This window comes from Leptodactylus fuscus, chromosome 9 (genome assembly GCF_031893055.1).
Source record: "Leptodactylus fuscus isolate aLepFus1 chromosome 9, aLepFus1.hap2, whole genome shotgun sequence".
In the NCBI taxonomy this organism is placed as follows: Eukaryota; Metazoa; Chordata; class Amphibia; order Anura; family Leptodactylidae; genus Leptodactylus; species Leptodactylus fuscus.
Genome location: NC_134273.1, coordinates 6579971 through 6595636, shown reverse-complemented (window position 1 = coordinate 6595636; position 15666 = coordinate 6579971). Strand labels below are relative to the sequence as shown.

At 47.2% G+C, this 15666-nt stretch overlaps 1 protein-coding gene across 1 annotated transcript in view; it reads left to right on the top strand.

Annotated features, from left to right (window-relative positions):
• The window catches only part of LOC142218828 (FRAS1-related extracellular matrix protein 1-like), a 117205-nt gene that overhangs the window by 32839 nt on the left and 68700 nt on the right, over positions 1–15666 (top strand). Inside the window, exons 15-19 of the mRNA XM_075287784.1 lie at positions 353–446; positions 532–784; positions 9374–9568; positions 10172–10354; positions 10974–11170. Of these exons, the coding sequence (XP_075143885.1) occupies positions 353–446; positions 532–784; positions 9374–9568; positions 10172–10354; positions 10974–11170 (922 nt within the window). The remainder of the gene's footprint in view (positions 1–352; positions 447–531; positions 785–9373; positions 9569–10171; positions 10355–10973; positions 11171–15666) is intronic.

The following is a 15666-nucleotide window of genomic DNA, read 5'->3' as shown; positions in this document are numbered from 1 at the left end:
GCACTTACAGGAGAACTCCAGACACTATAGGAGAGATACTTACAGTATGCAGTCAGTGGGGTTCACCACTAGGGGCGCTGTCCAAAAGAAACAGCTGGCCATGGACAGTACAGGGAATACAGGGTTAAAAAGGACTTATATGTAAGCGGCAGGTCTAATATCCTGAAGTTATGAAGGTTATGAGCCTTGTCTGACACACAGCTCCAAATCCCCTGCTGTTCTGTGCAGTTATAAGATTCTGACATCCTTCAGCCACCACTAGGAGGCGCTCACTGTCTTCATGATGTATTTGTTATATATGGTGTAGTCCTAGCTCTCACCTATTTAGGGTACGTTCCGCTTTTGTTTGCAGGTATCAGCACGATGACTCGGAGTCCTTGGACGACTCGATCGTCTTTACTGTGACGGACGGAATAAACGCGGTGGACGGAGAACTGAAGGTTCAGGTGATGTCATGGGTAACACATTAGGGGGCCTATAGGGAATCCTGACCTGAAAGTGAGATGTCCTTTATGTACATTTGCTCCTCAGATCTCCCCTGTAAATGACGAACCCCCAGAGCTGCGATCCGACCTGCAATCTACCCTGTCCTGTCCAGAAGGCGGCCGCATCTACCTCTCTACCAAAAATCTGTACGCCACTGACCCGGACAGTGACGACGCCAGGCTCACCTACATGATCGCTCGCATTCCCCTGTACGGAATGATCCAGAGAGAAGGCATCGCGGTGGAGAAATTCACCCAGCTCGATGTCATTCAAGGGTTAATCTCCTACAGACATACCGGTAACGTCTTATAGGGTTGTCCATGTTCTTAGGGTCTAAGAGAGTGACTAGAGGTCAATAGTAGAAGGACTAGAATCCTAACAGCAGCACAGAGCATTACAGGAGAGGAGCGAGCTGATCCTGCAGCTGGTGACTAGAGGTCAATAGTAGAAGGACTAGAATCCTAACAGCAGCACAGAGTATTACAGGAGATGAATGAGCTGATCCTGCAGCTGGCGACTAGAGATCAATAGTAGAAGGACTAGAATCCTAACAGCAGCACAGAGCATTACAGGAGAGGAGCGAGCTGATCCTGCAGCTGGCGACTAGAGGTCAATAGTAGAAGGACTAGAATCCTAACAGCAGCACAGAGTATTACAGGAGAGGAGCGAGCTGATCCTGCAGCTGGTGACTAGAGGTCAATAGTAGAAGGACTAGAATCCTAACAGCAGCACAGAGTATTACAGGAGATGAACGAGCTGATCCTGCAGCTGGCGACTAGAGATCAATAGTAGAAGGACTAGAATCCTAACAGCAGCACAGAGTATTACAGGAGAGGAGCGAGCTGATCCTGCAGCTGGTGACTAGAGGTCAATAGTAGAAGGACTAGAATCCTAACAGCAGCACAGAGTATTACAGGAGAGCAGTGTGCATCTTCTGCACACCCCTCATATGTAGCAGTGCTGACCGCGTCTCTACAACGTACACTATTAAATAACCATTATAAAGATGGCGGACTCTTTAACCCTTCCTGCTCGGCGCCGGCTGTCAGCGACTCGTGCTGTATTTCGCTCTCCCGATTTTGCCAGCCGCCATCTTACTTGCTGACGCACCTGTCAAGCGCTGACATCCTAAAATGTTCTTCCAAAAATAATCACGATTTACTAAATTTTCCTTCTCCGCATTCCTGTAAGAGCCGAGCAGATGCTTCGTAAAGCCAAATTAATGGTATAAAAAAAGATTTCACTTGGATTTCGGAATAATTAAATACGTTCTATGCGGCGCATAATTAATGAGCGTGTTACTGTCTTGTGGGAGCCGATGTACAGTCAGGGTCTTAAAGGCTATGGACGCCGAAAAATGAGCAACTGCTGCAAATAGAATTCCCCATTGTCTTGTCTCCAAGGTAACAGACTACAAACCCTGTGTCGTCGGATCCTGAGGTCGCGCTCCGATCAATCTGCTGCTTAATTACTAATAACATTGATTTGGTAGCAGCGGCTGAAGCTGCGGGGCCCCAGTGCCAAATCTGGAATGGGGCCCCCACTTACCTTGTCCTATATGTAATACTGGTGTTATATTGTAGATAATGAGCAACAGGGCCAATAGATACGTGAGCCCCCCTATAGCTGTCACCTGTTTGCTACAATGTAGCAGTCTGGGGTCACAGAGCATTGTCTAGACTGGATACATCTCTACTACAATGTATCACACTGGGGTCAAGGCCGTGCAGCTCACAGAGCGTTGTCTACACTGGATACATCTCATTGCTACAATGTATCACACTGGGGTCAAGGCCGTGCAGCTCACAGAGCGTTGTCTACACTGGATACATCTCATTGCTACAATGTATCACACTGGGGTCAAGGCCGTGCAGCTCACAGAGCGTTGTCTAGACTGGATACATCTCTACTACAATGTATCACACTGGGGTCAAGGCCGTGCAGCTCACAGAGCATTGTCTAGACTGGATACATCTCTACTACAATGTATCACACTGGGGTCAAGGCCGTGCAGCTCACAGAGCATTGTCTACACTGGATACAACTCTATACAATGTATCACACTGGGGTCAAGGCCGTGCAGCTCACAGAGCGTTGTCTAGACTGGATACAACTCTACTACAATGTATCACACTGGGGTCTAGGCCGTGCAGCTCACAGAGCGTTGTCTAGACTGGATACATCTCTACTACAATGTATCACACTGGGGTCAAGGCCGTGCAGCTCACAGAGCATTGTCTAGACTGGATACATCTCTACTACAATGTATCACACTGGGGTCAAGGCCGTGCAGCTCACAGAGCATTGTCTACACTGGATACAACTCTATACAATGTATCACACTGGGGTCAAGGCCGTGCAGCTCACAGAGCGTTGTCTAGACTGGATACAACTCTACTACAATGTATCACACTGGGGTCTAGGCCGTGCAGCTCACAGAGCGTTGTCTACACTGGATACAACTCTATACAATGTATCACACTGGGGTCTAGGCCGTTGTCTAGACTGGATACAGCTCTTTGCTACAATGTATCACACTGGGGTCAAGGCCGTGCAGCTCACAGAGCGTTGTCTAGACTGGATACAGCTCTTTGCTACAATGTATCACACTGGGGTCAAGGCCGTGCAGCTCACAGAGCGTTGTCTAGACTGGATACATCTCTACTACAATGTATCACACTGGGGTCTAGGCCGTGCAGCTCACAGAGCGTTGTCTAGACTGGATACATCTCTACTACAATGTATCACACTGGGGTCTAGGCCGTGCAGCTCACAGAGCGTTGTCTAGACTGGATACATCTCTACTACAATGTATCACACTGGGGTCAAGGCCGTGCAGCTCACAGAGCGTTGTCTAGACTGGATACAACTCTTTGCTACAATGTATCACACTGGGGTCTAGGCCGTGCAGCTCACAGAGCGTTGTCTACACTGGATACAACTCTATACAATGTATCACACTGGGGTCAAGGCCGTGCAGCTCACAGAGCGTTGTCTAGACTGGATACATCTCTACTACAATGTATCACACTGGGGTCTAGGCCGTGCAGCTCACAGAGCGTTGTCTACACTGGATACATCTCTACTACAATGTATCACACTGGGGTCAAGGCCGTGCAGCTCACAGAGCATTGTCTACACTGGATACAACTCTATACAATGTATCACACTGGGGTCAAGGCCGTGCAGCTCACAGAGCGTTGTCTACACTGGATACATCTCTACTACAATGTATCACACTGGGGTCAAGGCCGTGCAGCTCACAGAGCATTGTCTACACTGGATACAACTCTATACAATGTATCACACTGGGGTCAAGGCCGTGCAGCTCACAGAGCATTGTCTAGACTGGATACATCTCTACTACAATGTATCACACTGGGGTCAAGGCCGTGCAGCTCACAGAGCATTGTCTAGACTGGATACAGCTCTTTGCTACAATGTATCACACTGGGGTCAAGGCCGTGCAGCTCACAGAGCATTGTCTAGACTGGATACATCTCTACTACAATGTATCACACTGGGGTCAAGGCCGTGCAGCTCACAGAGCATTGTCTAGACTGGATACATCTCTACTACAATGTATCACACTGGGGTCAAGGCCGTGCAGCTCACAGAGCATTGTCTACACTGGATACAACTCTATACAATGTATCACACTGGGGTCAAGGCCGTGCAGCTCACAGAGCATTGTCTAGACTGGATACATCTCTACTACAATGTATCACACTGGGGTCAAGGCCGTGCAGCTCACAGAGCATTGTCTAGACTGGATACAGCTCTTTGCTACAATGTATCACACTGGGGTCAAGGCCGTGCAGCTCACAGAGCATTGTCTAGACTGGATACATCTCTACTACAATGTATCACACTGGGGTCTAGGCCGTGCAGCTCACAGAGCGTTGTCTAGACTGGATACAACTCTTTGCTACAATGTATCACACTGGGGTCTAGGCCGTGCAGCTCACAGAGCGTTGTCTACACTGGATACAACTCTATACAATGTATCACACTGGGGTCAAGGCCGTGCAGCTCACAGAGCGTTGTCTAGACTGGATACATCTCTACTACAATGTATCACACTGGGGTCTAGGCCGTGCAGCTCACAGAGCGTTGTCTACACTGGATACATCTCTACTACAATGTATCACACTGGGGTCAAGGCCGTGCAGCTCACAGAGCATTGTCTACACTGGATACAACTCTATACAATGTATCACACTGGGGTCAAGGCCGTGCAGCTCACAGAGCGTTGTCTACACTGGATACATCTCTACTACAATGTATCACACTGGGGTCAAGGCCGTGCAGCTCACAGAGCATTGTCTACACTGGATACAACTCTATACAATGTATCACACTGGGGTCAAGGCCGTGCAGCTCACAGAGCATTGTCTAGACTGGATACATCTCTACTACAATGTATCACACTGGGGTCAAGGCCGTGCAGCTCACAGAGCATTGTCTAGACTGGATACAGCTCTTTGCTACAATGTATCACACTGGGGTCAAGGCCGTGCAGCTCACAGAGCATTGTCTAGACTGGATACATCTCTACTACAATGTATCACACTGGGGTCAAGGCCGTGCAGCTCACAGAGCATTGTCTAGACTGGATACATCTCTACTACAATGTATCACACTGGGGTCAAGGCCGTGCAGCTCACAGAGCATTGTCTACACTGGATACAACTCTATACAATGTATCACACTGGGGTCAAGGCCGTGCAGCTCACAGAGCGTTGTCTAGACTGGATACAACTCTACTACAATGTATCACACTGGGGTCTAGGCCGTGCAGCTCACAGAGCATTGTCTACACTGGATACAACTCTATACAATGTATCACACTGGGGTCTAGGCCGTTGTCTAGACTGGATACAGCTCTTTGCTACAATGTATCACACTGGGGTCAAGGCCGTGCAGCTCACAGAGCGTTGTCTAGACTGGATACAGCTCTTTGCTACAATGTATCACACTGGGGTCAAGGCCGTGCAGCTCACAGAGCGTTGTCTAGACTGGATACATCTCTACTACAATGTATCACACTGGGGTCTAGGCCGTGCAGCTCACAGAGCGTTGTCTAGACTGGATACATCTCTACTACAATGTATCACACTGGGGTCTAGGCCGTGCAGCTCACAGAGCGTTGTCTAGACTGGATACATCTCTACTACAATGTATCACACTGGGGTCTAGGCCGTGCAGCTCACAGAGCGTTGTCTAGACTGGATACAACTCTTTGCTACAATGTATCACACTGGGGTCTAGGCCGTGCAGCTCACAGAGCGTTGTCTACACTGGATACAACTCTATACAATGTATCACACTGGGGTCAAGGCCGTGCAGCTCACAGAGCGTTGTCTAGACTGGATACATCTCTACTACAATGTATCACACTGGGGTCTAGGCCGTGCAGCTCACAGAGCGTTGTCTACACTGGATACATCTCTACTACAATGTATCACACTGGGGTCAAGGCCGTGCAGCTCACAGAGCGTTGTCTACACTGGATACATCTCTACTACAATGTATCACACTGGGGTCAAGGCCGTGCAGCTCACAGAGCATTGTCTACACTGGATACAACTCTATACAATGTATCACACTGGGGTCAAGGCCGTGCAGCTCACAGAGCGTTGTCTACACTGGATACATCTCTACTACAATGTATCACACTGGGGTCAAGGCCGTGCAGCTCACAGAGCATTGTCTACACTGGATACAACTCTATACAATGTATCACACTGGGGTCAAGGCCGTGCAGCTCACAGAGCATTGTCTAGACTGGATACATCTTTACTACAATGTATCACACTGGGGTCTAGGCCGTGCAGCTCACAGAGCGTTGTCTACACTGGATACAACTCTATACAATGTATCACACTGGGGTCAAGGCCGTGCAGCTCACAGAGCATTGTCTAGACTGGATACATCTCTACTACAATGTATCACACTGGGGTCAAGGCCGTGCAGCTCACAGAGCATTGTCTAGACTGGATACAGCTCTTTGCTACAATGTATCACACTGGGGTCAAGGCCGTGCAGCTCACAGAGCATTGTCTAGACTGGATACATCTCTACTACAATGTATCACACTGGGGTCAAGGCCGTGCAGCTCACAGAGCATTGTCTAGACTGGATACAGCTCTTTGCTACAATGTATCACACTGGGGTCAAGGCCGTGCAGCTCACAGAGCATTGTCTAGACTGGATACATCTCTACTACAATGTATCACACTGGGGTCAAGGCCGTGCAGCTCACAGAGCATTGTCTAGACTGGATACATCTCTACTACAATGTATCACACTGGGGTCAAGGCCGTGCAGCTCACAGAGCATTGTCTAGACTGGATACATCTCTACTACAATGTATCACACTGGGGTCTAGGCCGTGCAGCTCACAGAGCGTTGTCTAGACTGGATACATCTCTACTACAATGTATCACACTGGGGTCAAGGCCGTGCAGCTCACAGAGCGTTGTCTAGACTGGATACATCTCTACTACAATGTATCACACTGGGGTCTAGGCCGTGCAGCTCACAGAGCGTTGTCTAGACTGGATACAACTCTTTGCTACAATGTATCACACTGGGGTCTAGGCCGTGCAGCTCACAGAGCGTTGTCTAGACTGGATACAGCTCTTTGCTACAATGTATCACACTGGGGTCTAGGCCGTGCAGCTCACAGAGCGTTGTCTAGACTGGATACAACTCTTTGCTACAATGTATCACACTGGGGTCTAGGCCGTGCAGCTCACAGAGCGTTGTCTAGACTGGATACAACTCTTTGCTACAATGTATCACACTGGGGTCCGGGCTGTTTAGCAAAAGATACACAAAGTCTGTATAAAAAAGAAATAAATAATATTTTTACAAAAAGAAAACATTTGTAGAATTATTTTCTTGGTGTTCCCATCACTCATCAACCACTTTCTTTTTCAGCAGAAAGTTAGGCTGTGTCTCTGCGGCTCTGTCTCTCCTCCATGCTTTACCCTGTGTCTCCATCTCTCCTCTGTTCTTTACCCTGCAGCTCCATCTCTCCTCCGTTCTTTACCCTGCGGCTCTGTCTCTCCTCCATACTTTACCCTGCGGCTCTGTCTCTCCTCCATGCTTTACCCTGCGGCTCTGTCTCTCCTCCATGCTTTACCCTGCGGCTCTGTCTCTCCTCCATGCTTTACCCTGCGGCTCTGTCTCTCCTCCATGCTTTACCCTGCGGCTCTGTCTCTCCTCCATACTTTACCCTGTGGCTCTGTCTCTCCTCCATGCTTTAACCTGCGGCTCTGTCTCTCCTCCATGCTTTACCCTGTGGCTCTGTCTGTCCTCCATATTTTACCCTGCGGCTCTGTCTCTCCTCCATGCTTTACCCTGTGGCTCTGTCTGTCCTCCATACTTTACCCTGCGGCTCTGTCTCTCCTCCATGCTTTACCCTGTGGCTCTGTCTGTCCTCCATACTTTACCCTGCGGCTCTGTCTCTCCTCCATGCTTTACCCTGTGGCTCTGTCTGTCCTCCATACTTTACCCTGCGGCTCTGTCTCTCCTCCATGCTTTACCCTGCGGCTCTGTCTCTCCTCCATGCTTTACCCTGTGGCTCTGTCTGTCCTCCATATTTTACCCTGCGGCTCTGTCTCTCCTCCATGCTTTACCCTGCGGCTCTGTCTCTCCTCCATGCTTTACCCTGCGGCTCTGTCTCTCCTCCATGCTTTACCCTGCGGCTCTGTCTCTCCTCCATACTTTACCCTGTGGCTCTGTCTCTCCTCCATGCTTTAACCTGCGGTTCTGTCTCTCCTCCATGCTTTACCCTGTGGCTCTGTCTGTCCTCCATATTTTACCCTGCGGCTCTGTCTCTCCTCCATGCTTTACCCTGTGGCTCTGTCTGTCCTCCATACTTTACCCTGCGGCTCTGTCTCTCCTCCATGCTTTACCCTGCGGCTCTGTCTGTCCTCCATACTTTACCCTGCGGCTCTGTCTCTCCTCCATGCTTTACCCTGTGGCTCTGTCTGTCCTCCATACTTTACCCTGCGGCTCTGTCTCTCCTCCATGCTTTACCCTGCGGCTCTGTCTCTCCTCCATGCTTTACCCTGTGGCTCTGTCTGTCCTCCATATTTTACCCTGCGGCTCTGTCTCTCCTCCATGCTTTACCCTGTGGCTCTGTCTGTCCTCCATACTTTACCCTGCGGCTCTGTCTCTCCTCCATGCTTTACCCTGTGGCTCTGTCTGTCCTCCATACTTTACCCTGCGGCTCTGTCTCTCCTCCATGCTTTACCCTGTGGCTCTGTCTGTCCTCCATACTTTACCCTGCGGCTCTGTCTCTCCTCCATGCTTTACCCTGCGGCTCTGTCTCTCCTCCATGCTTTACCCTGTGGCTCTGTCTGTCCTCCATATTTTACCCTGCGGCTCTGTCTCTCCTCCATGCTTTACCCTGTGGCTCTGTCTGTCCTCCATACTTTACCCTGCGGCTCTGTCTCTCCTCCATGCTTTACCCTGTGGCTCTGTCTGTCCTCCATACTTTACCCTGCGGCTCTGTCTCTCCTCCATGCTTTACCCTGTGTCTCCATCTTTCCTCTGTTCTTAACCCTGCGGCTCTCTCTCCTCCATGCTTTACCCTGTGTCTCCATCTCTCCTCTGTTCTTTACCCTGTGTCTCCATCTCTCCTCCATGCTTTACCTTGCGGCTCTGTCTCTCCTCCATACTTTACTCTGCAGCTCTGGCTGCTGTGTAAAGCTCAAAATGAACATTGAAGAGGAGCAAATCTGAATCTAATATATAATGATAGATAGTAATTGCTGCGTGTAAAGCCTTTTTGTAATCCTGTGAGCTTTGGGGGGGGGGGTCACTTAAAGTTGGTGGAATTCTTTGTACTTAACATGTTGTCCTGTCCCTTCAGGGGGGGAGATCGGTGCCTATCCCCGAATGGATACAGTTACGCTTATCGTGTCAGATGGAGAATCCGTTTCAGCCGACACCTGTTGCATTGAGGGTCCCCCTCCCCCACCCATTCCACTTCACGCCAGCCTCCCCGTCTATGATCTTAATATCACCCTCACGCCCGTCAATAACCAGCTGCCGGTGATAATGATCGGTAAGTGGCGGCCGCGAGTGGCCGATAATGGCGCGTTTAGCACTTCACGTACAAGTGGCACCATATGTGTTATTGATGTGAGGGGGCGAAAATATCACAGCAAGCGGCAGCTGGACCGGCGAGCGCGGCCGGGGCGATATAACGTAGAGCTGGAGGAAAGCGGTGACACATATCAGTGCGGCAGCCATGATGTCACCTGCCGAATATTGTTACACCACAAGGTACATTGTCCTTCTATCATAGTCCGCAGTGGTCAGGTCCAGCGAGTGTCGCCCCCTCCCCAATATACTGAGGACATTGATTTGCCACATTTATGTTTCCATCCAGCAGATAAACCTCATCCTGCCCTAGAATATCGCACAGCTGAGACTTTGTTACAATTGTAACCAGTGTAGACAATCCTCTGCCCGGACACAAGACTGATACATTGTAACGGGCGATGAGGAGAGATTCTATAACAATGGTGACAAACCCTCAGCTGTGACAGCACATCCAGAGAGCGAGGACCTGGCCATGCTGTGAGCAGAGGGTTTGTTACAATGTATTCCTGCAGAGATGGATGGATGTCCCTGTAATCTGCGCCTTGTGTCTTGGATTTGGCAGGAGACGTCTTTGTGGTAGAGGAAGGCTCCTCCTCGCCTGTATCTGTGGATCACGTCAACGCCTCGGACGTCGACTCCCTGACTGACCTCATCTTCCTCATGGAGACTCAGCCACAGTATGGATACCTGGAGAGTACAATCCCCACCCCGGGGTCCGAGAAGAGCGTCCCTGAGACCGGGATCAGTGAGTTATCTCCTATAGGTGGATTCGCACCTTCAAGTGAAAGTTATTTTGTTTTTGTGTTTTAGGGATTTTAATCTAAATTGTCAAAAATTCAGTTTTTCTCAACTTTGTAATAAATATTTATATAATTAGGAACTAAGATATTCTAAAAATGCTATCTTTCCTGCAGCCACCACTAGGGGGAGGTAAGGGACTTGCTGCAAAGTCAATAGTACATGTGTATGCAGTGGAATCATCAGCTCCCCCTAGTGGTGACTGCAGGCAGACAGAATTCTATCACCTACCACTCAGAATATGCAGAGTATTTGGAGCTCCGACCCTCTGCCATCTTGGAGTAGACCCTGAAGGGCGATACGGAAATCTTTTGTAACGGTCAAAGTCACCGTCCAGCCCTAGCCCAGAATCAAGTCACAGACGTTCAATGAAACCTCCGTCTATGATAAAAAAAAGTCACATGTGAACTGTGACCAAAACCCACCGGGTTTTTACGACTTTGTACGACTGTCGCAGTTGCATGATGTTGTACGTTGCAGTGTATCATCAGAGAGATACTGAAGTGTTTGTTGCGCTACAATGTGGCCCTAACATGTTACTAATACAGACGTATACTGTGCGCCAGGTCTGTTCAGTCTCCAGCACCTGCGTTCCGGTCACATCCGCTACGTCCAGGCGCTACATGAGCACGTGGAGCCAGTATTGGATTTCTTCATGATCTGCGTCACCGATTCTGTCCATAAATCTATGATTGTTCCCTTCTACATCGTCATAAAACCCAGAAATGACGAAAAACCGCAACTGCATGTCAGGAACATAACGGTAAGTAATTACCCTATTAACCCTTTAAGTGTGTGCCTTGGACCACCACGGGCTTTATTGCTTTGGACCACCATGGATTTCAGCTTTATCCCCTTCACTACTGTAGACCAGTAGGCACTTTACAGTTGTATGGCGGCATTATGTGCACCATGAGAGCTATATGGCAGTATGATGTGGGCAGTATATGGCAGTATTATATAGATAATGTATGGAGGTATTATGTGCACCATGAGAGCTATATGGCAGTATGATGTGGGCAGTATATGGCAGTATTACATAGATAATGTACGGAGGTATTATGTGCACAGTGAGAGCTATATGGCAGTATGATGTGGGCAGTATATGGCAGTATTATATAGATAATGTATGGAGGTATTATGTGCACAGTCAGTGCTATATGGCAGTATGATGTGGGCAGTATATGGCAGTATTATATAGATAATGTATGGAGGTATTATGTGCACAGTGAGAGCTATATGGCAGTATGATGTGGGCAGTATATGGCAGTATTATACAGATAATGTATGGAGGTATTATGTGCACAGTCAGTGCTATATGGCAGTGTGATGTGGGCAGTATATGGCAGTATTATATAGATAATGTATGGAGGTATTATGTGCACAGTGAGAGCTATATGGCAGTATGATGTGGGCAGTATATGGTAGTATTATACAGATAATGTATGGAGGTATTATGTGCACAGTGAGAGCTATATGGCAGTATGATGTGGGCAGTATATGGCAGTATTATACAGATAATGTATGGAGGTATTATGTGCACAGTGAGAGCTATATGGCAGTATGATGTGGGCAGTATATGACAGTATTATACAGATAATGTATGGAGGTATTATGTGCACAGTGAGAGCTATATGGCAGTATGATGTGGGCAGTATATGGCAGTATTATATAGATAATGTATGGAGGTATTATGTGCACAGTGAGAGCTATATGGCAGTATGATGTGGGCAGTATATGGCAGTATTATATAGATAATGTATGGAGGTATTATGTGCACAGTGAGAGCTATATGGCAGTATGATGTGGGCAGTATATGGTAGTATTATACAGATAATGTATGGAGGTATTATGTGCACAGTGAGAGCTATATGGCAGTATGATGTGGGCAGTATATGGCAGTATTATATAGATAATGTATGGAGGTATTATGTGCACAGTGAGAGCTATATGGCAGTATGATGTGGGCAGTATATGGCAGTATTATATAGATAATGTATGGAGTTATTATGTGCACAGTGAGAGCTATATGGCAGTATGATGTGGGCAGTATATGGCAGTATTATATAGATAATGTATGGAGGTATTATGTGCACAGTGAGAGCTATATAGCAGTATGATGTGGGCAGTATATGGTAGTATTATACAGATAATGTATGGAGGTATTATGTGCACAGTGAGAGCTATATGGCAGTATGATGTGGGCAGTATATGGCAGTATTATATAGATAATGTATGGAGGTATTATGTGCACAGTGAGAGCTATATGGCAGTATGATGTTGGCAGTATATGACAGTATTATACAGATAATGTATGGAGGTATTATGTGCACAGTCAGTGCTATATGGCAGTGTGATGTGGGCAGTATATGGCAGTATTATATAGATAATGTATGGAGGTATTATGTGCACAGTGAGAGCTATATGGCAGTATGATGTGGGCAGTATATGGCAGTATTATACAGATAATGTATGGAGGTATTATGTGCACAGTGAGAGCTATATGGCAGTATGATGTGGGCAGTATATGGCAGTATTATACAGATAATGTATGGAGGTATTATGTGCACAGTGAGAGCTATATGGCAGTATGATGTGGGCAGTATATGGCAGTATTATATAGATAATGTATGGAGGTATTATGTGCACAGTCAGTGCTATATGGCAGTATGATGTAGGCAGTATATGGCAGTATTATACAGATAATGTATGGAGGTATTATGTGCACAGTGAGTGCTATATGGCAGTATGATGTGGGCAGTATATGGCAGTATTATATAGATAATGTATGGAGGTATTATGTGCACAGTGAGAGCTATATGGCAGTATGATGTGGGCAGTATATGGCAGTATTATATAGATAATGTATGGAGGTATTATGTGCACAGTCAGTGCTATATGGCAGTATGATGTAGGCAGTATATGGCAGTATTATACAGATAATGTATGGAGGTATTATGTAGGCATTGTATGATGGCAGTGATGTTTCTTATAGTGCAGTATAATTTGTTATGTTATATTTGGGTACATGCGGACGTATAGCACTTGTTGCTCAGGGTACCATTTCTGTAAATCCGGCCCTGCAGATGCTTTCAGTTGAGGCTGCGTGCCTGCACATCTCTGGTCATTGAAATGCATAGTGTGACCGGGGCTGCAAACACCTGCTGAGCGGGGTCAGGATTATGCAGTCAGTGCGCACAAGCCCCAGGGCAGCTGCTCATGATTAGGCGGCTCTTTTATGGGAAGCGTCTTCAAGGTTTATGATCCTGTAGATAGAAGGAGAACTATCTAATGTCCCAGAGGGCCTGAATGTGAGTCCATAAAGTGCATGAATACACTGCATCTACCGCACACAGAGCATGAACACTGTACACTGCATCTACCGCACACAGAACATGAACACTGTACACTGCATCTACTGCACACAGAGCATGAACACTGTACACTGCATCTACCGCACACAGAGCATGAACACTGTACACTGCATCTACCGCACACAGAGCATGAATACTGTACACTGCATCTACCGCACACAGAGCATGAACACGGTACACTGCATCCACCGCACACAGACCATGAACACTGTACACTGCATCTACCACACAAAGAGCATGAACACTGTACACTGCATCTACTGCACACAGAGCATGAACACTGTACACTGCATCTACCGCACACAGAGCATGAACACTGTACACTGCCTCTACTGCACACAGAGCATGAACACTGTACACTGCATCTACTGCACACAGAGCATGAACACTGTACACTGCATCTACTGCACACAGAGCATGAACACTGTACACTGCATCTACTGCACACAGAGCATGAACACTGTACACTGCATCTACCGCACACAGAGCATGAATACTGTACACTGCATCTACCGCACACAGAGCATGAACACTGTACACTGCATCTACCGCACACAGAGCATGAAAACTGTACACTGCATCCACCGCACACAGACCATGAACACTGTACACTGCATCTACCGCACACAGAGCATGAACACTGTACACTGCATCCACTGCACACAGAGCATGAACACTGTACACTGCATCTACTGCACACAGAGCATGAACACTGTACACTGCATCTACTGCCCATAGAGAATGAACACTGTGGGATAGTGAGTGCAGCTCTGGAGTATAATACAGGATAAGTAATGTAATGTATGTATACAGTGACTGCACCAGCAGAATAGTGAGCGCAGCTCTGGAGTATAATACAGGATAAGTAATGTAATGTATGTACACAGTGACTGCACCAGCAGAATAGTGAGTGCAGCTCTGGAGTATAATACAGGATAAGTAATGTAATGTATGTACACAGTGACTGTACCAGCAGAATAGTGAGCGCAGCTCTGGAGTATAATACAGGATAAGTAATGTAATGTATGTACACAGTGACTGTACCAGCAGAATAGTGAGCGCAGCTCTGGAGTATAATACAGGATAAGTAATGTAATGTATGTACACAGTGACTGTACCAGCAGAATAGTGAGCGCAGCTCTGGAGTATAATACAGGATAAGTAATGTAATGTATGTATACAGTGACTGTACCAGCAGAATAGTGAGCGCAGCTCTGGAGTATAATACAGGATAAGTAATGTAATGTATGTACACAGTGACTGTACCAGCAGAATAGTGAGCGCAGCTCTGGAGTATAATACAGGATAGGTAATGTAATGTATGTACACAGTGACTGCACCAGCAGAATAGTGAGCGCAGCTCTGGAGTATAATACAGGATAAGTAATGTAATGTATGTACACAGTGACTGTACCAGCAGAATAGTGAGCGCAGCTCTGGAGTATAATACAGGATAAGTAATGTAATGTATGTACACAGTGACTGTACCAGCAGAATAGTGAGCGCAGCTCTGGAGTATAATACAGGATAAGTAATGTAATGTATGTACACAGTGACTGTACCAGCAGAATAGTGAGCGCAGCTCTGGAGTATAATACAGGATAAGTAATGTAATGTATGTATACAGTGACTGCACCAGCAGAATAGTGAGCGCAGCTCTGGAGTATAATACAGGATAAGTAATGTAATGTATGTACACAGTGACTGCACCAGCAGAATAGTGAGCGCAGCTCTGGAGTATAATACAGGATAAGTAATGTAATGTATGTACACAGTGACTGTACCAGCAGAATAGTGAGCGCAGCTCTGGAGTATAATACAGGATAAGTAATGTAATTTATGTATACAGTGACTGCACCAGCAGAATAGTGAGCGCAGCTCTGGA